Source organism: Mytilus trossulus, chromosome 7, assembly GCF_036588685.1.
Source record: "Mytilus trossulus isolate FHL-02 chromosome 7, PNRI_Mtr1.1.1.hap1, whole genome shotgun sequence".
Classification (NCBI taxonomy): Eukaryota; Metazoa; Mollusca; class Bivalvia; order Mytilida; family Mytilidae; genus Mytilus; species Mytilus trossulus.
This window is the reverse complement of record NC_086379.1, coordinates 54,547,716-54,573,157: the sequence shown is the minus strand read 5'-3', so window position 1 is coordinate 54,573,157 and position 25,442 is coordinate 54,547,716. Positions and strand designations below refer to the sequence as shown.

The following is a 25,442-nucleotide window of genomic DNA, read 5'->3' as shown; positions in this document are numbered from 1 at the left end:
CAGTGCACACTTATTTCACCTAAAAAGCTTATGGTCATTGAACAGATTTATAGCTATCAAATTAACCAGTAACAATTCTACTCCAGAATGCTTGAGGTCAAAAACCTAATACAAACAATAAAGAGCTGATATAACTGACTTTTTAAATGTACAACAAGAACATTAGGAACCAAGTCTAACAGCAGGTTTATAGCAGGTCCATCTTCAAAACAAAACTCGACATTATAACACACATGCTTCAGAAACAAATCATAACAAATTTACCGGAGCATTGGTTACCTTGCCATCTGCCCGCTGTGGGTAAACAGACAACAGATATGTCAGTTTACATGTCTAATATACATATATATACACATGTGTTATTTTGTCACAGTCAACCTTTCTTCAATTTTTTTTTAATTTCTCTATGGATGGAATTACAACCTGCCTGAATTTTAATTGATAGAACCATAAAAAAGATAATGTAATTATGTAACAAATTATCTATTGTTGACTGTGACCTTTCAAAAGCATACATTGTTTTAAAAGATATATTTTTGTACAATTGTTTTTTAATTCTACTGATAAATATGACTAACAGCAACATAACATTAAAACATTAATAACAATCTCATTTCTAACTAATTATATAATAAAAATCATAAAATAAATAATAAAACACAATTTATCCGTAGACCTATTTTGACTTTAAATCTCACACTAACTAACCTATGCTGGTCTCCATCTGGTCTCACATCTTATTACAAATATATCTGCTTTTGAGCTTTAGAACTTATCAATAAAAATTATATACAACTAAAAGAAATACAAGTATGCCAACAGTATTTTAAAATCTGTTCCTTTCTATGAAGTTGTTGATCCTTCTCCCATATATAAAATATGGAATTTTCTTTCGTCAATGTTTTTCTTTAAAAATAACACCAATATTACTTCCTGCAAGGTAATTCTTTGGATATTCACCATAACGTGACGTTCAAAAACTTGCTGATTTAGAATTTTAACTTTGAATTTTACAAATAAGGTTTTGATCATAAATTTTGCTTTATTACTCAAAAGCCTCGACCTTGAATATTAACAAAAACAATATGCTTATGAACAGCAGCAATAGGTACATGTATAACGTAAATAAAATATAGTCCTTCACTTAATTATATGTTTGAATGCTGAATACACATTAAAATGAGCCTAGAGATAGAACATAAACCCACCTTAAAGATTTCAAATCCTGCTATATCCAGGATACCAATGAAGGAAGCTCCCTGTCTCTTTGTTCTATCTAATGATCTGTTAATTCTGGTTACCAACCATCTAAACATTCTTTCATAACAGGCTTTGGCAATAGCCTCTGTTGCAAATTCAACCTGGCAAAATGCAAAAATGAACATGATTATGGCTGGAAATTAAGGATAATGAAGAAAACGTGTTCTCTTTTGTTGTTCTCAATGTAATGAACAAGATTATTTTCTTTCAAGAGTCTAAAATAAGGTAAACTATTGTAATCTTATTTATTTCTTGGATAATTTCTTTTATGTAAAATCCTCTTGTAGCAGACTTAAAAAATTATAATTTCTCTTACCGTGTTGATGTATTCATATTAAAAAAGAAACAAGTTTGACAAATTCCTGATGATGTATATTTCAGTTATTTTTGTACTCAAAATGTCACACAATTAAAATGGTCACAAAAATAACTTATTAAATTGATATACCATTTCTTCATCCATTTCTGTCATTTCCATTAAGATCTAAGACACAGTTTACAATAAAACATTACCTAGCTTCTAAATTTTCAGGGATTAATTCATTACTAGCCAATTTTAAACAAGTGAAACTGTGAGCTACTGCTCACTGATGATACCCCCGCTGCAAGTGGATAATATTAATAGTGTAAAAATATGCAAGTGTTCGGTAAACAGGAAGTTGTCGAGTAATGAATCTGAAAACGCATCACACGGTATAGCTGACTTATATAAATCCTGAAACCAAATTTCAGAAATCCTTGTATTGTAGTTCCTGAGAAAAATGTGACGAAAATTTTCAACTTGGATATCATGTGTAAAATTATACAAGTGTTCGGTAAACAGGAAGTTGTCGAGTGATGAATCTGAAAACGCATCACACAGTATAGCTGACTTATATTAACCCTGAAACCAAATTTCAGAAATCCTTGTATTGTAGTTCCTGAGAAAAATGTGACGAAAATTTTCAACTTGGCTATCATGTGTAAATTAAATCATACAAGTGTTCGATAAACAGGAAGTTGTCGAGTGATGAATCTGAAAACGCATCACACGGTATAGCTGACTTACATAAATCCTCAAACCAAATTTCAGAAATCCTTGTATTGTAGTTCCTGAGAAAAATGTGACGAAAATTTTCAACTTGGCTATCATGTGTAAATTAAATCATACAAGTGTTTGGTAAACAGGAAGTAGATGAATGATGAATCTGAAAACACATCACACAGTATGGCTGACATATATAAATGTTGATACCAAATTACAGAAAGGGTCGATGTGTAGTTCTTGAGAAAAATGAGACGAAAGTTTCATGGGACGGACTGACTGAGGGACTGACGGACGGACTGACAGACAGAAGTAAAACAGTATACCCCCCTTTTTTAAAGCAGGGGTATAAAAAAAATCTTGCAGTACAGGAAGACATTTTTTTTTTATTGAAATGAACTGACTTCTCTTGGATTCAAACAACAGTATTTTCCTTTATCTTACCTGTTCTTTGGTTTGGGCCTTAGTAACTTGGTCTCTACCCACTTTAATCTTAGGTTTAAGGAATGCCTGGACCATAGTTGTAACTGAGAGTCCAAGTAAGTGGCATGATTTCTGGGCAACTGAAAAATTCAAGAAAGCAATTAAATACAAATATATCAGTATAGACAAGTTTGTTTTTCTCCTAATCATTAAGAAATAATAAAATAATTCTTATTTGAAACATCATTTACAGTCACACCTGTCTCAACTGTCACCCGCCTTTATAACGACCAAAATCCTTTTCTATATTATTCCAACTCTTTTCAGTGATAAACTAATTTTTGCAGAATATTATCATTTCAACTTTTATCAACCAATATAATCATGAAGAAAAATGTTTGTGTTCCATACATGTTTGCCTGTAAATTTTTGTAGTCATTATTTAAATAATACATTTGTAAGTCGTGGCATATTTTTTTTAAATTTCAGCTCATTTATATGTTTCATCCATTAGTGTGATGTAAAATTTTGCTAAACTGGTACATTTTAGTTCCGGGGCTAGTTGAAACTTGCCTCAGAGTGTGGGATATTCTCATTGTTGAAGGCCTTGGACTGTTTTCTGGTTGGGTTGTTGTCTCTTAAACATATTACCCATTTCCATTCTCAATTTAATCATAGGTCCTTTTATTTAGTTAACACATATTTTTTGTACTATAACTAACCTGTATCATCAGGCATTGTAGCTTGATCACTGCTTCTCTCTTGTTTGAATGTCATGTTACCGAACATAAGTACTGCCGAAATTACTCTCAGAATGGCTGAAAATATAAGTACATAATCATTGTCTTATTTAAAACATTAAAATTTTATAGTATAATATGTATTTGATCTATTTAGATATGTTTCATGAAAAAAAACCATTGCTAATAAACCACTTTGAAATTCCCCCTTCCCCTTTTTCCGCTTTGCTTATAATGCATTGTATAATCTGCGGAACAGTTTAAACACATCAGATTATCATTCACATTTAGATATTTTGTAATTATAACCGAAAAGTTTTTCTATTGACTTATGGTCATCTTGAGAAATAAAAGCAGGTTTGAAAATATGGCATTACTCTTAATGTTATGTTCAGTAAACATTGGCAAGTGACCACATTATCACAGAATTTAAAATTTATGAGAGAGGTCTCATTATTTCATTATGATACAACAAACCAAAAATGTCCTTATTACTCTTGTAGAAATTTTCAAAAACTAGCAGATCCATCAAATAGATTTTCTAGAGAAGAATCAAATATAATGAGCTCATTTGTTAACATTTTCAAAACTTAACAAATGGGTTTTCAAAATCAGCCCAGAATACAAGAAAATAGTATGTTCAGGTACAACATCCCCCTCATCTGTTATGTCTGGATACATTTTCTTACTAGAGTAGCACTACAAAATTACCTGCTTGATCTTCTGGTGAGATTCCCATGATTGTCATGGCTTCAATTGTTGATCTGAACTCTGCTGTATCATCCACACCTTGTACAGGTACTCTACCCATTGTCATAAAACGGTAGTTCTTAAAGTCATCTAACAAGAATTCCTCTGCAAAAACAAAATATTTTAAATTTAGAAATTATTTTGTGTTTATTTATTAATGTTATTGTTGATCAAGTTAGTCTTCTGACAGTAAATTTCTATTTTAGTTGTTGAAAATAAATGTTAGAAAATAGGACTTCTTTAAGATGTCTTAACAAAATGTCATGTGTGTATATCAAATAAATAACCCTACTTTTCTCTCTAAAAGTCATTATTCAGAGTTAAGAGAGTGAAAGTCAAATGAATATCTAATTTTGCTTGTTTGCAAGCTGCTAAACATAAAGTGAGATTATTATTCAGTTCACCATATTAATCAACAAAAAATTTGAAATCTATTTTAAGGATGGAAGTCTGATATGGGAAAACTGTAAACTTTTGATATAACTATATAAATATATGTTGAGTGTGACTTACTTCTTTGTTGTGGTGTAGCACCAGTAAGGAACTGGTAGAAGATATGGAAGGATCTCTCATCAGGAGCCTGTCTTACTGCTCTTGATTTCTCTAACAGATCTGTATGTTTGGTTAAGGAATAAAAACTTAACCACTATTTTCATACTGTTTCTATTTTACAAAGACTCTAATCATTCTCTTTTCTATTGCTCTCTTTGTTTAATCAACTAAATAGTTGCCTAACCGTCTTGTTTTGGCACTAGAACAGTTGACTAATGGTAATTTAATGCTTACATATGAACAAAACACAGAATTACAAACGTATTTAGAAAAGATTCTTGATATAAACTGGTAGATTAAAACCATTTACATCTAGTACTAAGTACTCCTGTTCATATGAAAAAGAATATTCATCTTTATTTCAAAGGGAAATGAGAGGAAATACTCCTATTTAAAGCTTTCTATTTTGCAGCTTAGCCCTGCAGTACTACAGTTTTTCATTATTTAAGGTCAAGGATACATGTCTCTATGTTAGCTCCCGATATGTAACCTGATAAGTCAAAGTTGATTCGGATAAATTTACCCTGAAATATAAAACATTCAAATTAGAACTATAAATAAACAATGACCAAAATACAGTTCTTAAGGTAGCAATACTTTACTGACATATAATATCGATAGAGAAAATATTTTAGATTTTTTTGTATATGTTCTTTATTATGAATATTCAAGCAAAGATCTCTTTACAGGAAGTATCACAATTGTGTTGAAGTCATTTACATATTCAAACTATAAACACATATCTCATATGAAAACTGGCACATGATCAATATTGTGTAACTTGACATAAAATAGAATTAAAACATTTTTTTTTCTTTGATGATTTATTTAAAGCTGTGATTTTCATCTCATTGTGTTGTTTTTCTGCTGATCAGGATAGAAAGGGGGATAATTGAGTACTGAAAGTAACTCCATCACATTCTACAGACCAGGACAGTAGATAATAATGTTGTAGTTTTTTGTCTTTAAGGTTTTAAGTGTTGAGGAATATGCCGTTAACAGTCTGTTAAATTTAAAAAAAAAAGTGTTTATTGATGGTGATTTAACATTATACTTTTCATATTATTTGTCTATTGTTGAATACCATATGTTGACCGCAATAGATATGCTGTATTTGGTTTAGTGTTGTTAGACTCCTGTCTCTTTTACCCTATTTTAAATACTTTTCCAACAACCAGCATGAAGAGAAAGCAACGTTTTCTTTACTTACAAATCTAGATGAGTTGTCATTCTTAATGGTTTTGGCATTTCCAAATGCTTCTAAGATAGGGTTAGCTTGTAACAACTGGTTTTCTAATTCTCCCTAAAATTTAAAAACAAAAAATAAATGCATATTCTTACTAAAATTCACAGATATATGACTTCAGTATTAATAGTATTTTTTGTTGTTAGATTGCAGTCTGATTTTATCAATAATGAGCAAATGAAAAAATTCTTCAGAACATCTTGGCACCCGTGGAAGGCAATTCATTCTTAAAGTAATCACCAACAATCATTTGTAATATCATTTGTTCATTTTCATTCTCTGTAGGTAATACTTCATTATTATGGCTTTCTCCCTCAGAGCCCTGTAGAGTTCAATTGATAATTTCTTAAACAAATCACCTATTCAACAACAAATACCAAAGATTTGATTTTCTTTAAGAAACAATTAAACACATGTGAATGCAGGTGTTAGAATAACAGATGCCAGATCTATATATTCATTCACTTTTTCTTCAAACAAATAGAAATTTCCCTCATTTCTCATGCATGGTTATCTCAAGAAGAACATCAGTTTTTGGGGTTTTTTTTAATGTCATTTTCTCAAGAAAATCTGATTTCAATTTTTTTTAAAGTGTTGCTACATTTCCTTTTTTTGTTGTATTTTAAACGCCCTGTTTACATAATTTATTATAATTTGAGTATTTATGTTGGTAAAAGTTTCATATTGCAAAACCTATTTGGCAAATTATTGAAGACCATTCTACAAGTATAGTTTATATCTCTTTAGAAAATGGCAGACATGAATGAATTACCAAATCAATTCCATGTAATAATGATTAACCATATACATGTGTGTGTGGTTTTGATTGTTTGATCACTGTCAGATGAAAGTTTTGTGGTCTTGTTAAAGATGACACACCTAATAAATTTAAATTTATAAGCTGATGCAATTTTAAAACATCATGCAAATTGATTTGCAGTTTACAATAAACTTCTTACACAGTGAAGGATTTACATTATATGTAAATATTCTAACAAACAACATTTTCACTTATAAAATTTCACACAATAAGCAAATACATAAATAATCCATCAACACAAATTGAAAATTTTAGGGTTTACTTTAGAGAAAGGTAGACAGATTTAATATGTCTCCCCTTATGTAATAACAATTGATAAATAAAACTTATCTGAACCTTTACTTGATAATGTCGATTGGAAGCTTTATGGGATATCAAATTTAAAGTGCCAGTGGTAGACACTTGCCCTTTCTTTTCAATTTATTTTGATCCTTTTCTTCATTACAAACTGATAATTTCCAAGGAATATTTAATTGGTCATAGTTCTTTAAGTTTGTGGAATAAGTGCAAAATAAAATATTTTATCTTTCTTCAAATATTAAAATTCTGAACCACTGTGATTTGTGAATTTAGTGCAAATACTCTGAATAACTCTGATTTTTTTAAGAGTAATGGGACCAATTCAAATTTTACACCAATGGACTTTCCAATACAAATTTTTTTAATGACATTTGAAATATATATTAAATTTGTAACACTAAAAAAACAAATGTTACACAAGCACACCAACTTTAGAGCACTTTCAAAACAACAGGAGGCATTGAAATTTACAGATATCAAATATAAATGTTTAAGGACTGAACATTAAAGGCATATTCATTGTATATGTATATGTACACTGAGCACTAAAGATAAATGCCTCTATTCCCATAGAACTGGGATTCACTATTGAACATTCCACCCGCTCAAATAATTATCTTTCATCATGAATTAAATAAGAGTTGCACAATAATATAACCATTGGATTGATAGGTTTGAAACACCTAGATAAAATAAATAGCAAGGATTTGTTTTTTTATAGAGACCCCCCCCCCCCCCCTCCCGAAAAAAAGCCATGTATCTAATAATCTATGAAAGTTTTCAGAACTCCATTCCCTAGTTTACAGGAATTTTAAGGAGAGGCATGGATAAAATACTTTCATTTGTAGAATTTGCAATAAAGCAGGAAAAAATCTTGTCAACAGACAAATTATTCCATTCCTATTGCCAAAAATAGTTTCCCCATTATTTTAAAGACCTAAACAACTGGTGGATTTTAGCAACTAACTATTGTTGGAGTTTTTATTAAAATAATTTTAGTGTTCAATGCCTCTTGATTATTTCAAACAAGATTTGCCTCCCTTTGATAAAAAGTACTTACAAGGTTTACATCCTTGTGCTGTCACAAGACAGAAAAGAAACAAGAAATATTATTCATGCTTTACAAAATCAATAATTTACTCATGCTTTATATATTGATATTTTCGTTAACGAGAAATATAATACTATGAAGTAATTATAAGCTAATGATCAGAATTTTTATATAAATTTGTGATTACATTACATAATAGATTTTACAAGGAAAAAAAGAATTGTAAGATAGTCTTATAAATATTTGAAGTTCTCATAATAAAGATAAAAAAAGTTTTCAAATTCAATAAATACATCTAAAGTATATTTGTCTTTTTACTTATTATTATAGGTTTATGCTGTAGAGTACTAGCCAATTTTTTTTAAAACCAATTTCCGTTTTTATTTCTACTTCTATCACACAATGAGAGAAGAAATAAGAAGCAAAGCCACACATGCTTTCTGTACTGCTGTACCATGCTACTTTTGAGATATTCAGTCATGTTCATATGCCAGGGATGAAAGTAGGATATGGTCAGAAAAATTGTATATCACTGTTTAAATGAAAAGGAGCTTGCAAAATATTTTCTTCAGATATCAGTGTTTATATATTGGGTTCAAGATTTTTCAGTACATTTATGTAGATCGTGCAGACGTCTTTTAACTCACCTGTACGAATGCATTACTAGTACCAGTAGTCCCTGACTATTTACCAACAAAAAGTTAATGTTATCTTTGTTAAAAACAAACAATGCCATTTTGTATGTAAGTAGGATTGTACAGAAATGGTAAGAAAAGTTTAAAGTTCATAGAAATTCTGATTGCTATTTTTTTCTTCTTCATTCATCACAACAGACCAGATTTAAATCATTAGCAAGTGTGATGAACTGGTGAAGATGTGATTGGAAAATCCAATATAAATATTTCCCTATATTAATTAAATATATATATATTTTTGAAACTTTTCCCTATAGCATATTCCTTCTCTAGTGAACTGTAAACATTTTAATACTGGTGTATGAGTCAGACCTAACATTAAACTTCTTTCTTCTACATCAATCAGGCACCTATCCTCTGGCACTTCCAAACTAAATGCATATCATTGATAATTTCATATTACATAATTTCATTAACTTGGAATTTTAACCAACTTGTTGGATTACAGCTCGAGTAGACAAAATGAATGGCTGGGATGTGACCTTGAAACTTACATTTTGTATATTTCAATCTTGAATTTAAACTCATCAAAAGCATATCTGACACCTCGTATCTCAATATTTCTCACCCGGTAAAAAGCTTGTATAGTATTTTACATACACAAACAGCCATTCTTAAAAAGCTGTGATGCGTGCATTTTTTCTTGAGTACAAATATGTATGAGTAATTTTATATCCTTGGGTTTTAAAACATTAGTTTTTCGACAACTGCACATGTTATTAACACAACGTGCAATTGATAAACACTGAACTATTTATGACACATGCACCTATATGGAGACGTAAATCTGGACATTTTAGTTAACAACATACATTTTTATTTGTGGATGTCTAATTTTGCAGGGTTACATGAAATGAATAAAATATATTTGAGATTTGATTTCCTTTTTTCTCTAATTCAGAAAAGACCAAAAAATTCCGACAGCTGAGAAATACCCTGCAGAATCAGTTACTTCCCTTGTCTGAAACATTTCTAAGGGTTAAAACATAAAATGTCTACTATCACCTACCAAGTGATGGTGATCAGACCCACTTGAACTACCCTTTAAATAAATAGCACAATTTCATTGTAAGGAATTTCAAACCTCTGCAAAAGGATAAATGATTTACAAGACTCTTTTTAGAATTTTTCTCAATTGGAACAAAACGCTTAATACCAACTTTTTCTGATTTAAAGTTCAACACGACAATTATGAAAACCAAATTCAATATTCAAGGTCAATTTTGCAAGACATATTCATTACTCAAGGACCTTTAAGAGATACATATTTAAAACTTGCTAAATAGCAGAAAAGCTGTATTCCCACTACTTTTCCATTCAATATAAAGGCCTGAATACAAATTAGCATAGATCTACAATTTCTACAATAAGAATATATTTATCACAGCAATTTGTTTCTAATATCCCATAACCAATGTGCTTAATATACAACTGGCAATCATGTGCAAACTAAAACTTCTCAACTAACTGCTCCTTTTGTGTGAATACATAGGCAACAACATGTAACAGCAAGTTGCTTTAAACAATACACCATTGAATCTTGTAGGATCTGCATTCATTATATTTATCAAAATAGTTATCTTGACAGAAAAGCAGACAGTGAAAATGAATCTTTGTCTTTAACGAGCTTTAAAACTTTGCATTCGAAAAGAATCAGATTTATTGCTTCCCCTTTGTTTCTTTGTAAATAGTTTTCAGTTTGTGGTTAATGCAATTAAATCAAATCAAATCCACTCCAAACAAACTAACGCCGACTTGCTACAACCATCAACCAAGCTAATACTTACGGGTATATGTAAATTAGATACTGATGAACGTTGTTGTGAAGTAGTTCTGTTAGATGCAGCTACATAGGCTAAGTATTGGATAACTTTCTTAGTGTTCTCGGTTTTACCTGCTCCAGATTCTCCTCTGTAAAATAAAGGAATATAAATGTATAAAGATATAAGATGTGGTATGAGAACCAATGAGACAACTCTATACAACTCTATGCATGTTCAAAGATTGTCTGTAGAAAATTATAAGATTTTGCTCGTATTCCTATCTAATTGTAATTCGAACCAGCATATTTTATTTCTTCACAACTTCAAATACTGATTCATATGAAAGGGAAAAGAAGCAACCTAATGTAAACCAGATATATAAAATATAAAGTAAAATCTTCTTAACCAGGCAAACATATAAACTTTAGAATGCTAGTTAAAAATGTTTGAACCAGAGTTAACTGTATTACGTAACTTTAACAAGTTATGCTGTTCACAGATGTTAATTATGCGTACAAAAATGTAATTATTTTCTTTCATTCGGCAAGCATTTTTCAATGACAACAAAGACATAATGGTGGAATTTACAGCTTTTAAAATATATGTTTACCAGGTACAAAATACATTAAAACCTAACAGTTGTTTTATATACAGGTAGTGTCATTTGTCAGCGATTTGTTTTTATACATATATAGTATGTCAGGGCATTCAAATCTACCGACCGATAGAGATCAGCTGTTCCAATCTCATATTTCTTCAGTTTGTGGTCTGGTCATTATTTCATGTAAATGTCAAAGTTTGTAGAAACAAATGAAAAATGGCTCCCTAATTGATTTTTTACCAATTAAGCACAAATTGAGATTAAATGACCAAATTTGGATCATAAATAAATAATCAATTGGTCCTGGGATTCTGATTAGAATTAGAGAAACACATGTCTACAGATGAAGTTTGTACTTGAAAATTGCAAAATAAAAACTCTTGCACTAAGGAGCAGATTATGCTTAATCAACAGAACTATATGAACAATCATGAAAGGTGATCCAATGTGTTAACATAAAGTTATAAATTCTGATAAAAACCAGGTCTGTCTTATAGAATATTTCAATTCTAAATGGGCAGACATGTAAATATGCAATGCACAATCTGACCTAACTTATTTAACAGACAAATTTCAGCCCACTCAGGGAATTTAAACTGTACAGTACAATTTAAATATCAATATCCTTCATGAATACACAAAAGTTATAATCTATTGGGGTCCAATGACCTGCACATTTTTTATGTCTATTACATAGGTTAATAAATGAGAAAATATGAGAACATAATCAATCTTTTTAAAACCTGTAGTGTATACACAGGTGTAGTTAATATAATTATAATACACTATCTTTAGGTATAAATAATATTTTGACAAAAACTATTTTTCTATAATAAAACAGCCATTAAATATTTAATATGTCAAGATTCATGGGCTATTAATGAATGCATGGTATATAATATATTTTGTATTTTTTTGACATTTTAATTATATCTGTTGCATGGAATTAAATACTCCAGAACAAGGTTTCTCTGATAGAATAAAATTAAATGCAAAGTCATTTATCAATTGCAGGAAGTTATAAGGGATGGGAATTTGGGAATGGTTTAAATTAATTTTTCTTTGAATTGTGGTTCGCATTTGCTCTATTTTTATTTCTTTTCAAATATCAGAGTACAAAATCTGCAAGGTAATCAAAGGCATCCCACAAAGACCCATAAACCATACCCGTAGCCAGGGTGGTTTGGATGACCCCCCCCCCCCTTTGAAAACAAATAAGCACTGTTAAAGTCAATGTTCTGTTTGAATTGTGACAGTTAAAATTGAGTTTGTGAGTCCAACGAACCCCCCTTGGAAATTCCTTGCTATGGGCCTGTTAACATAAAGCACAAATTCAAAGATATGAGTATAAAAGGGAGCTTAAATGAGGGTGGAACAGAGGGTTCATAGGAAAGACTGTTCAAAATAAAAGAACATTTCACTTTCATCAATTTGATGTTATGTTAAAAGAACCTTGAAAATCTTAAGTTTTTAAAGTTATTTGACTATAACTACTGAGAAGTCACTTAGAGGTTAAGTGCACTCACATCCTCTGGAATACTGTACTAGCTTATTTAGTCAATACGTAATCTAATTCTGTCAGAACTTTTTTTAAAAGGGAATTTGTTTTATACAATCGATAAACCAATCAATCCAATATATTTATATGAATGTAACTTAAATTACCATCCTAAAGTCACAAGAGTTCAAAGGGTATTAACAAGTTTATATTTATGTCTCTCTTCTTAACAAAGATGATAATTAGTATTTTAATGAAGGACCTAATTACATATGATCTTTACATATAACAAGTAACTTTAACACTTCTAATGACAGACTACAATCTGTTGTATGCTATAAACATGAGTCAACATCCCATCTAACCAATGAATTAAATCATATCCTGAATCATTATTCTGTCTAAACGGAATCTTATCTAATTTTCTACATAACTTATACAAAAACTGGGTTAAAAACAATTCAAATATTGGACTAGGCGATGCAGTATAATGTTAGGGGGAAAATCTACTTTACTTTGTCAAATACATGTAATTTTAGCACAAGACTACAAATTTAAATATAAATTGGTAAATAAATACACCTGTACTATAAGCACGGTTAGCCAACATATTGCTCTTTACAAGGGATAGCTAAGCTTAAGTCACTAAGAATTTGAAGTAGGTTTAAAGTCGAGTACTTTTAAAACAATATTCCATTAACCTCATAGGGCACCTGTTACACACAATACAAACGAGTCATACAATATATGATAACGATCTTTATGAACAATTGAATCATTACGACCTAAATTTGTACACAGATCAGAAAAAAGATAATGTTTTTTTCTGAAAAAGCCAATATTTGCATTTTTTATCCACATTCACAGTGAAAAGGTCATCTTGTGGGTCATTGTTAAACCATTAACATACATTTTTAGCTGTAAACAATGTTGTTTGTGACATTTAAAGTACAGGGAAAGTCCTATATCATCAGTTGACTAAACACTTGGATGTCACAAATATCATAAAATTCTCCTAACAATATGAAATATGAAAAGATAAAGATAAGGGGCTCTCAAACAGATATAAAATCATCCCTCCATCAATACCAGATGAAAGTGATCAATTTCCAGTCAATCATCAGTAAAATGACTTTGATGTAGGTGCTAATCTATTATTCTAATGAAGACATGGAACCAATTCTCTGATTAAATGCACATTCAGCTCTTTTCATTTCCATACCTTATGTGATATTAAGTTTAGATTGATAACCGTCCTCATTGTCAGAAACTGACAACTTTCATTGATCAAATTCTAAATTTACAAGGCTATTTAGATAGATGTGGAATTGAACATAGATATTTGATGCAGATTTATGCAGGATGTAGTAGACGTGCCTTACTGCAGGTGTAACACACCTGAATATGAGCACCACTTCATTTGGCTGTTTATTGAGTTGTAAGCAGAGAATAAGGATTTGAAAACATACAATATTTCCGTTTGAAAATTAAAACATGATACCAATGAACAAACTGATTATAGATTATCAAACATGTAATCCACAGGTTTAAAATATAATTAAGGAAATGTATGATTTTCTTCATCCTGTTTTTATGTCCGCTTACTTGTATAAGGCCTACAAGCTTCTAATCTTTATATTATGAAAAATTTAAATATATTTCTTTATATTTTGCTATTTATCTGTTTTTGCTAATTTCCTTTTCATGGACATGATGGAGAAAAAAAACCAACAAAACAAAAGGTAGAAACCTCAACTCTCAAAGAGAGACCGAAAAAATCATGGCGTCATACACTGAATGGGAATATGTCCATGGGACACAGAAGATGCCCCTTTTGCATATCATATAAAGTTATAAAGGGACAAAGCTGTTGAACGGTAAAAGTGACGCTACACAAATTTCCACTTGATTAGATGTTCATTTTTGATTTGTTTATGTACATTTCTCTTCTAATATTTTTATAATTCAATGACTATCTTTTCCTTAAGATACATGCCTTGGGCTTAAAGAGTTGGCCAAAAGAATTATGACAGTCTTAGTATCTTCATAATTTTCACCTGTCTGTAGTCTGAATAGACAGAGATATCAATGGCTAGTTTCAAAAAGCACCTAATGGTCAACAAAAATTTTAATTCTTATTTCTCCAGACAATATTTTTCTAAATTTATCTTCACAAAACTTTAAATTAGCCTTTCATTCAATATTTAAAATGGCAATTAATTATTCAAAAGGACTATCATCCCACTACATTTTGTGTTGTCACTGTCAAGTTCATGTGTAATCAATTTTTACCTCAGTTTAACCCTTTTTTCAATAACACAAATGACAGCGTCATGAATGTACTTATCTAAAGGTAAACATCCCATTAGATAAAATCTAGACATAAAAAAAATAAGTGCAACATGAAATTGTAATAATTTATGACCCAAAGTGATATGTCACTGTTATAAGAACCATAAAACACTGAGGTGGTTGATAAAAGTTTCGTCAACATTTCAACCCAACCGCAGATGTGCTACCTGCCTATCGGTAGTTATTTTTCCATATAAGGCAAGGCTTACTAATGAGTCATTACGTTACTATCAGTTAAAGGTAAAAGACACACAGCTGACCCATTTGTGGTTATTATATCATTAGATCAAGAATATTTAAATATTTGTTATATTGTGTGACGTATTTCTGGAATGTCAACCACTATATATGCTTTGTATGTAATGCTTGAATAATTCTGAGAGCATGTTTTACTATTTTATGGGATAAGCAAAATATTTTCAAGTCTGGGCTATGAATATGGATAACTTTATTTTAAATAAAATCTTAAGTTAGATTTTTAAATGACTCCTTTATCATTTTATCATTTTATACCCTTTTATTGTGTGCCACATGCAAATTTAATGATGAGCAAAGTTTTTAATATATTTATTTCAACGGACCATGAAAAAAAATATTTTAAAAGTTTGTTTACAGATTTATATTTATGTTTTCCAATAACATTTATTTTATATGTTAATGATAATAATATGACTTTCAAGTCAACCAGAAAACAGTGTATTCCCAATGTGACCTTCACAATTAAATACCCTTTGCCATATGGCTAGAAAACTTGTCTATCGTTTCAATTATCTTAATCCATTTTTCTGCAAACTTTCGATATTCTAGGCCTCAGTAATTTCCCTTGAATTCATTCAATTAAAATGTTTTATTTCCCCCCATAGTGAGTATTTTGATAGTGTTCAAAACAAAATTCAAGTAGATTGATTTGAAACTACATCAAACACATATTTAAATTTGGTCCATGGCAGTGCTTCAATGTAACCATTGTATGTGTAAATTAGACCTATCATAGATATAATATGCTGGTGTGGTTCATATACATTCCTTTGCAATCTAACAATCAAAAGTTTATCTTGGTGGAAGATTTAATTTAAAAGCTCAGCAAAATATCTAGGATGTCCAGGTCTGAAATGTGAGATCAGATGACCATAAACAAATAGCCGATTAAGACTTTAAATTTAAGTGGTCATTATTTTAAAATGGGTCAAACAAATCATGTATGTTGACAATTAAGATCTTCTTCCTTGGGGCTTTACTATGACATATATAAACAAGAATAATAATAGGGTATTTAGAGTGTATATAATTAGATATGTAATTTTAACATGCTCATGTTATTCGATACACAATGATCAAAACTGAAAATGTCAAGTGTTTTATAAATCTAACATTATAAAGCTTTTTTTATTTTGTCTTTACTTTATTTTGATCACAATTGTCTTGTATGTATTTGAAAGTTTATAAACACTTTCTCTTTTTTATCTAACAAGGATAAGACAATGTTCTTACAAAAAAGGTTTGAAACTATGAAAACATGGATAACTTTGCTAATGCCAACCTGTTTTGATTACATTATGTGGCATTTTCTCCCCAATTCTACAAAATATTTAGTGAAAAATAGAATACAGCGGATGTTTTTTAAAGTTAAAATTTCAAAGTTTGTTATGTACATGTATAGCCTGAAGGGGTGGTTACTAATTTAAAGGAACTGGAATGATTCTCCAATGCCATGTCCAAAATGTGAAGTTTCTGTATTTTCAGTAAAAACAAGTCATCATTAATCACTCTTATACCTGGCTACATGTATAGGTTGAATAACCGTCATGACGGAGACTACTTCAGCCCAAAGCTACATCATACCAAGTCAACAAATATAATATTTTTATATCAGTCATAAATTTCTATATAGGAGCTTTTCTTTTCTAAAAACTTCTTGTAAAATGACATTGACAACATTTCGTTTATAAAGATCATAAATAACTTAGTGTTTATGGAGGATGAATATCATTGTCATAAGACAAATCTTCTGTCAAATAAGTCCAAGAGAAACACATTCCAAAATATAAAAGTCCTATCACCACCTTTATCTGAACAAAATTTCATTGAAAAAAATTTTGTCAAAAAAGTCAAGTTTCCAAGTGATTAGAACTACCAGTAAAACCTAAAGTTGTTACACAACAATCTGAATGTTATAAAACAAAAGATAAATATGTTATCTCTCCACTTCGGTTTTCACTTACAAAAATCCAGTCTAAATGTGACCCCTTACTTGCATTTCTAAACCTACTGGCCAGTGGTGACAACTGACAGATGAATATAGTTTTTATTCAGATTCATCTTTGAAGTATTCTTGAAGGATACAGGAACATACTATCTTTTTTTTAAGAACATACTTAAGTTTTGCTTGTCTATTGCCTATGTTTGGAATGTATGACTGGGACTGGTTAAAAAACGGATGTTTTAAAACATTATACATGTATATTTTAAGAATTAATCTTGAGAAAGACCATCAAGATTTTCAAGCATTTTAAATCCTGACAGATATATCATTTTAGAAACTTTGAGATATTTGATATTACTCAAGATTAGAAATTTATTATTTCATACATACGTGCAAAGAATGGATTGATCTTCTCTATCTGAAAAGAAATAAACAAAATATTCAGTAATTTACAAAAGTAACTGCTTAGACGAGGTAAACTAGACCCTGCTTATAACTTTATACTCTCGTTACTATGGGTTATGTTTGGCGATCTACAAATGTACCTCTAAAAACTGCATTATGTAAACGAACAGTATTCTAACTCTAAGATAAACAATCTGTGTAGGGAAAGTAAACTCAGTTCATGGTGTTTTTTATATAAACCGGCATCTGTAGAAATATGCAAAAATATGCATACATGTTTATGGGTTATATTTGGTTGTCTAGGAATGAACACTTTTATCTGTAGAAATATGCATATGTCTATGTATACAGTACTAGTCTGTAATACAAAACAATACTTTGAAATAAAATGAGTGTGACAGCAGAAAACCCTCGCAAATAACAAGTCTCAGTAACAACTTTTGGGATGGAGTTTACATTTTATATATAAATAATAAGCATGGCCATTTAAATCAATTTTTTGTATCAAGTCTGAAATAAAAATATCTCATTCAGCAAAGTGTTCTAGGGTTACAAAATCCATGTTTAAACAACTTAAAAGGTGAAAGTATGGTCTATACATGAACAAACAGGAAATATTTTTCTCTAAGCTGGGAAGACAACTTCCCCTCAGGCTAAATAGTTTCACTGACAAATAGTTTATACTTGAAGAAGTTGATTAAATAACTATTTAGTGTTTTTAAGTGTACAGGAACTTTATCTTCTTAAATCAGGCTTCCTGGATATGGCTTCTAATAAAACAATAATCTTATGATGTTACATGTTAAGGGACTGCATACAGAATCTTAATTCAAGAAAGACATATGCATTTTACGTATTTTTTGCCTTTACCTTCTTTTAGGTTGTTGAAAAGAATATCTGAAGTGTTTGGTTAATGTTTATTCAGTGAAAAAAGAAGATAAAATTATTTAAATACAGGTGAAACTGACCATTTTTAAATATCACAACTACAAATGTACACTTGTTAAAAAAACAGTTTTTAAATATCCGAGACACGTACTACATGTTAAAGTACATTTAAGCCAAGCCTTGAAGATGTACCTGTAAACTTTCATTAGGATTAGTGTATTGATTGCTCTACACACAGGAGAGGAACCTGTTTTATTATACTTTTGATTATAGTATTGATTGCTCTACACACCAAGAGGAACCTGTTTTATTATACTTTTGATTATAGTATTGATTGATCTAACCGTCTCATCCTCTTACCTAAACTTTATCACATTCCTCAAGAGATAACAAATTCATACCTGATAAGTGAACAAACAATTACTCTTGTTTATATATATCAAACAGACGTTTACCTCAACATCTGATATACGAACCACAACTTTACCTCAACATCTAACATAGGAACCAGAACTTTTACAAATAAAGGCTTGAACTGCACCTGCACCTACATGTAGGCTTTCAACAATTACATTTCACATGTACATGCATCACATTCACATGGGACAAAAGATCAACACAGCCTGACAACTAATTGGACAAAGTTATTTCCCAAAGATAAAATATTTACAGGGTCATACATTTATTTAAAGATATCCAACAATTAGTAGTTGATTTTAACAAATCTCGAAAATCCAACCTCAACTTTGTAGGACTCTGGACACTTGATCTCTTGACCCAGTATTTTAAGTAGTAACATTACTATCCTTACTAGGCTGAACTGCTTATATGTACATGTATCAGAAGTGAATATAAGAAGATGTGGTATTATTGCCAATGAGACAACTATCCACAAAAGTCCAAAATGACATCAACATTAACAACTATAGGTAACCGTACCGCCTTCAACCATGAGCAAAGCCCATACTGCATAGTCAGCTATAAAAGGCCCAGATAAGACAATATAAAACAATTCCAATGAGAAAAGTGAATGAGAATGAGTAGGTTAGTATCTGAAGAAAAACCTTAACATGGATCAGCATTTAAATTGTAATAATAAATTCCAAAAGGGAAGATATGCAATGTTGTTGCACAACTCATGTTAAGAAAAAATAAGGTTGCAATATACATTTGTCTTTCATGCATATTTCCTTTTAAACAGAAATTCCACTACATACATGTATACTTTATATATAAAATCCAGTCCCGATTGACTCCTGCATCATCATAACAAATTTATGATTTTACAAAAAATTTTAAGTCTAGTAAAAGTTTACTTCAAGTTACTCTCGAGATTTGTTATCAGTCCTATACCAGATGGCAAAAATATATAAATTCTGCAGTCTAAAAATAATTTAAAAAAACCTTATCAAAAGAATTCAAAGAAAATTTATCAGAACAACATCTATGGAAGAGACATATACAGGTCATTGTTCTTGAAAATATTAGTGTAGTCAATGATCAAAGAAATGGCCAATCTAATGGACATGATGGACAATGCTTCAAAAAAAATTAAAGAGATAAAAAGTCCAAAACTTTAGAAAGGGGCAACTACATCTACACTGTAATTGGTTACTAAATGTAAAATGCTACCTTTTAAAATATATTACAGGAAAAATGTATGTTTTCCACTGAGAAGAAAATGTGCATGTTCATGTATAAAGCAAAATCAAAGACTTAACAATATCTTGTACAAGAGGACTTTTAGTTGCAAAATGTGTGTATGGAAACGTTAAAGCATTCACTGCATGAAAATACATCAATGTGCATTTATTTCTTGTAAAATGTATTTTTAGCTGTTTTAAACCTTCATGTCATTTTGGAATGCTTTTATTTTTTCTTTAAATCTGATAAAGTTGCCAGATAAATCAACAGAGGAACATCCATCTGTTAATATTTAAAACAAGAATGTCAGATTAAAATGTCAGGTCAGAAATAAACATTTACTGATAATAAACTAGTCATTAAATAAGTTCTTAAATTTCTTACATAAGTTCAACGTAAACATTTACATATAACAGAGATTCAAACATTATTGAAATTAAACAAGTAATCAAGCTAACCATTTGACCATAATGATCTTTACTATAAAAATCTATTAGTAAATGCTTATATTAAAAACAAATAACAATGACCTTGCTAAACAGATACAAGGTAAACAGGTTAATACTTTATTACCTAGAAATTGTAAATCTGAATCATTTTGTAAACAACCTGTATGAAAATTGGAAATTTCAGTTTCAACATGTTTGTCGTGGGTATACATGTACATTGTGTACATATCTCCTTACTTATTATTTTTTATATCTGTGCATGTATGTGTATACATTTATAGGATGCATTTAATCAGAAACTGAAACATCATATTAAATCTGCCTTGACTACTTTAATATGCATGTAAAGGATATAACACATATTAATTAAATTTAAAGAGATGTGCCTCTTATGTTGGATGTTCTAAAAGGTAGATCTTTATACACCTAATATGGAGAAGATACATTGGAAACAACTCAATTGTTTTCAGTAAAATTGGTCATATACTCAATAGCCTAATTTATGTGGATATAGTGATGTCAATGCAAGCACCCAAAAAAATCTCATAAAAACTAAACAAAGGACAAATGTTGGAAATATAGTCCAAGTTTCAACTTCACAGAAATCCAGCTTACAGTTTAGGAAAATAAACATACATACCATGAACACATACAAGATGACTATAGTATCCTACCCCATTTTGTAGATATAATGGCAAAGTCTACTTTTTCCAAAAGTTTAATGCCATAAAGTATATCAGTATATGTATACATTTGTACTAGCTATGTACATGTAAGTTTTAATGAAATCTTAAAACTTGTTTAAAGTAGAAGTTTGGGATATGAAGCCAGAACAAATTGATAGTCAAAGTGACACAAAGATAATTATAGATTGTCTGAAAATAACATTTGTAATATGGCCTGCGAGGCTCATATCAGGATGATTTTACTGGTAGAAAATCATTTTAACTGTCCTGAGGCGTTGCTTTTATTTCATTACTAGACCTGTGAAAGACACTGTAGTTATTTAAAGTAATGTTATTACAAAATCTGTTTAACACTGCTTTAAAAACTGTTATCTACATTGTGTAAGTGCAAACATTTGGCCTAAGATTAACAAGGACAGTCAGCCTATAGATTCAAATGTAAACCCAACATAAGACTGGCACATAAAAGCGTCTTACTGATTTAAGACATATACAGTATTAACAATTTACCTTGCAACATGCTTCTATATGCAGTGTCTGTGATGGCAAACACATGAGGGGGGACTTCATGGCGTTTCTTTCCTTTGTAAAGTTCTATTACTTTATCTGTGTAAATTGGTAGTCTCTTGTATGGATTTACAACAACACAAAATAAACCTGAGTATGTCTGAAAAGAAAGTATCAATTATAATTCATTATAAAACATCTACTTGTGTCATATTACGGTACCTACATTGTATGATAAATGCAACAAGAATAAGTTCATAAAACATTATACAATTGCATGCAATTCAATTTATAGTGAAACCAAATCATACATGTATATATATGTAAGAGCACCACTTAAGAAATCAATTCTTTGATGCTTTACTTCAGAACTGTAGTCATATTGTGGTTAAAATAAAAGTGAGTACGGTGACCGTACCTGCACTTGCTTATGACAATTCTTAGTGAATAAACAGAGCAACAAAATCATACTATAAACTGGCTTTTACCAAAAAAATTTCTAGGGCAAGCAAAAGTTAATTTGTGTGTATTTCTTTTAACATAAGCTAACAATAAACACCAACTAATAGTTTCAGGACTTTTCTATACATGAAATTGACCTTGGATTTAAAATGACAATTGTCACATTAACAACCACTTCTGTTACGTTTGTTTGCTGGCAACATTGTTGACTTCTACAATTATTATACTACATGTACATGTATCTTCTTATATCCAAGTATCGAAATTTCTACTGAATCATATTGAGACAGAGTGACTGCCCTTTTGTCACCAAGTTGGAGGTCTACATTTGTATGTGCCTGTATTTCTTCTTTATACATCAGCCAAAATCAACTTGTTATTCAGACTTGTAGACTTTGAATCTAAAGGCAAGAAGCTGAATTTTAAGAAAATTTTATTTAGATTAATATTATACTGGCCTTTGGAGATGATTATTACAGCAGTTTTACCAGTCTAGGCTGGTGGGCCGGTGGTTAAGGGTAGACTGAATCTTGACTGTGAAAACTGTTTAAATATGGAAAAATAAAGGGTGGGAGGTAGGTGAAGCTTACATAAATGAAGAGATAAATGAAAAATGAACAAATTGATACCCAATTTAATTAATTCCAAGGCCGTTAGTTGGTATCAGAAGCAACGAATCTATTTTTGATGGGCAAATATCCACTATTTGATATGGGACTAGCTCTGACATCCCACAGCCCCAGCTTGTCTGGCAAAATAGCAGTTAGACGTCATATTTATCTCGGACTACCATCAGTGTAGGAAAAGATCTTACCCTTTATTTGGAATTGGAGACACTTGAAAGACATCATTCAGACATTCAAATTCAAAGAGAACGACAGTGTTCCCTGTGTTCTCCAATCATAGCAAAGAAATAGCGATAACTTAGTAAAAAGAGAATATGCAGAGAAAAAAAGTTTTTTTCTTACTGTAGTTATTGTCGAACTGTCTTATGATACATTTTTGGTACATAGTTATTAGTATTTCAACTAACAGCTTATAAAGATACCCAAAGCCAACTGATTTATTAGATCCATTACTTACATAAATCAAACCAGAGTAGTATCGGTCTTTCAGGTTAAACAATACTGATGCCTCATTTAGACAGGTTAATTCTGCCATATCCTCAACTTTGTTAAATTTAGGAGGATTCATTTTCTGACAATCATCCCTGTGAACCCGAACTCTTTTTCCGGATTCTTCCAACTCCACTTCCATTTCTTCTCCATGTTCGCCTTTTACACATGCAGCACAGAATCCATGCTGTTCATGAGGCACCCATATCAATTTTTTGGAAGCCCATTCTGCCTGTATCATAGGATCATTGATAGTATTCCTATCAACAGCCAAATACTGGAGCTCTTGTGCACTCACGCTTCCGTAAGGGTCGTCCGCCATTTTCAATGTTGTCGGCCTTTTATTTCTGAAAGAAACTACCCAAAGTAATGCAAACTTTAATGTCTCTTGAAGCTGATTAAATGTCTTTTATCCTTAATATTAAAATAACTGATATAATCCTTTTTCATGTACCAAAAACTACACTTATAAGACACATTCAAATCTGTTTTTGGGCCGCCGCCCGCCTTGGTTGAAAGAGCGAGAAAACTTGTATCAGAGAGAATAATCACGTGACTCTTAGGTGCAACAGGGAAAGTTCATGTGCTAAAAATAAACGTTTCCTGTGAATAATAAATGTTTTCAAATCTTCTTTTATCACAAAAAAAAACTATTTTGAACAAGCAAATATTCTTTTACACAACCTAACTTATAATGAAAAATAAATTAGTGACACGCCCCTTCTACTTTAAAATTCCAAAGACATCAAATTATATGATCAATGACATTCTTTCGGTCGCAAAATATCATGGTCTAACCCGGAAATTGTGATTACGCACGGCAATGTCATTATGATATCATAGAAAAAGGTGTAGTGGAACTGATCAATATATTGTGGAAGTTGAGTCCTCGTTCTTGGCTGTCTCAGTTTAATAAATAACAAATGTTTGTGGGATAAAACTGGGACTCATGATTATAGACCTACTGTAAACTGAAGTATAAGTATAAACAGAGACATACCAAAAAATTGTATTATATGTCTCTGCTACAATAGAACCAAGTATAAACGTGATCAAAACTTAATGAACTGAGTTTTGTATCTTCAAGTTTAATAAAACAATCGTGACATATAGCTTTATATATAAGATCTTAATTATAATAGTCAGAGTCAGCTGGTTTTGATGTCCTTATCTTAATTGCTGGGTTGGCTTTTAACGAATATTTTTTCCGCCTCACAGAAATTCCTTTGGAAACTTTGTTAAAGAAGATCACTGTAGAACAATTCCAAACATTGTTTCCTCTTGGAACAAAAGTAAGGAGCAATTACTGTATATTTACCACAATGTCAAATCTGTACTTTTATACGGATCAGAAACCCGGAGAGAAACAGATGCATCTATCAAATCAGTCCAAACTTTTGTCAATAAAAGTTTGTCAATAAAAGTTTGAGAAACATCCTCAACATCAGATGGTCAAACAAAATATGACCAATAATGAGTTGTGGAGAAAAACCAAACAACAGCCAGCAACCCAGCCTCAGACAATACGAACAAGAAAGTGGAAGTAGATCGCGGGGAATAACCTCAGAAAAAAAGACAAAAACATCACCTAGGCAGTAAGCCCTAGAGTGGAACCACAAGGACATCCAAAAAAGTGGTAGGCCAAAAAAACACCTGGCGTAGAGGACTAACAAACGAGCTGAGTAAAATTGTGAAGACCTGGAAACAAACAAAACGAACAGCCATGGACAGGAAGAAATGTAGAGAAACTGTAGTCGCCCTATGTCCCTCTTGGGACGAAGTGGATAAAGTCAAGTCAAGTAAGTCAATTACTGTAAAATTTGTTCCAGTGGGAATAATGTTACAGAATATTTCTTCCATATGACTTTATACAGTGAAACAACGTCTATTGCATGACGGGTTGATCATAATTTCTGTAATCATTATCAACATTACAGTTTTGCCTTTGAAGTTTCAAAGTAGAACACAATTAAGTTACCGGCTTGGAGATGAAATATCATTTCAAAAG

At 30.8% G+C, this 25,442-nt stretch overlaps 1 protein-coding gene across 4 annotated transcripts in view; it reads right to left on the bottom strand.

Moving 5' to 3' along the window:
- Positions 1-23,979, bottom strand: part of LOC134725317 (myosin heavy chain, non-muscle-like) — a 58,215-nt gene extending 34,236 nt beyond the window's left edge. The window contains exons 1-12 of one of the 4 annotated variants that reach the window (XM_063589037.1): positions 23,403-23,979; positions 21,861-22,017; positions 17,669-17,696; positions 10,649-10,772; positions 8,814-8,849; positions 5,960-6,052; positions 5,210-5,273; positions 4,711-4,809; positions 4,159-4,302; positions 3,430-3,525; positions 2,729-2,847; positions 1,209-1,361 (exon numbers count right to left, since the gene is read on the bottom strand). In XM_063589037.1, coding sequence (XP_063445107.1) covers positions 1,209-1,361; positions 2,729-2,847; positions 3,430-3,525; positions 4,159-4,302; positions 4,711-4,809; positions 5,210-5,273; positions 5,960-6,052; positions 8,814-8,849; positions 10,649-10,772; positions 17,669-17,696; positions 21,861-22,017; positions 23,403-23,756 — 1,467 coding nt within the window. In that variant the 5' untranslated portion in view covers positions 23,757-23,979. Of the gene's footprint in view, positions 1-1,208; positions 1,362-2,728; positions 2,848-3,429; positions 3,526-4,158; positions 4,303-4,710; positions 4,810-5,209; positions 5,274-5,959; positions 6,053-8,175; positions 8,194-8,813; positions 8,850-10,648; positions 10,773-17,668; positions 17,697-21,860; positions 22,018-23,402 lie in introns of all 4 variants that reach the window. The other 3 variants (XM_063589035.1, XM_063589034.1, XM_063589036.1) reach the window with 3 other exon arrangements.
- Positions 23,980-25,442: the final 1,463 nt, after the last annotated feature.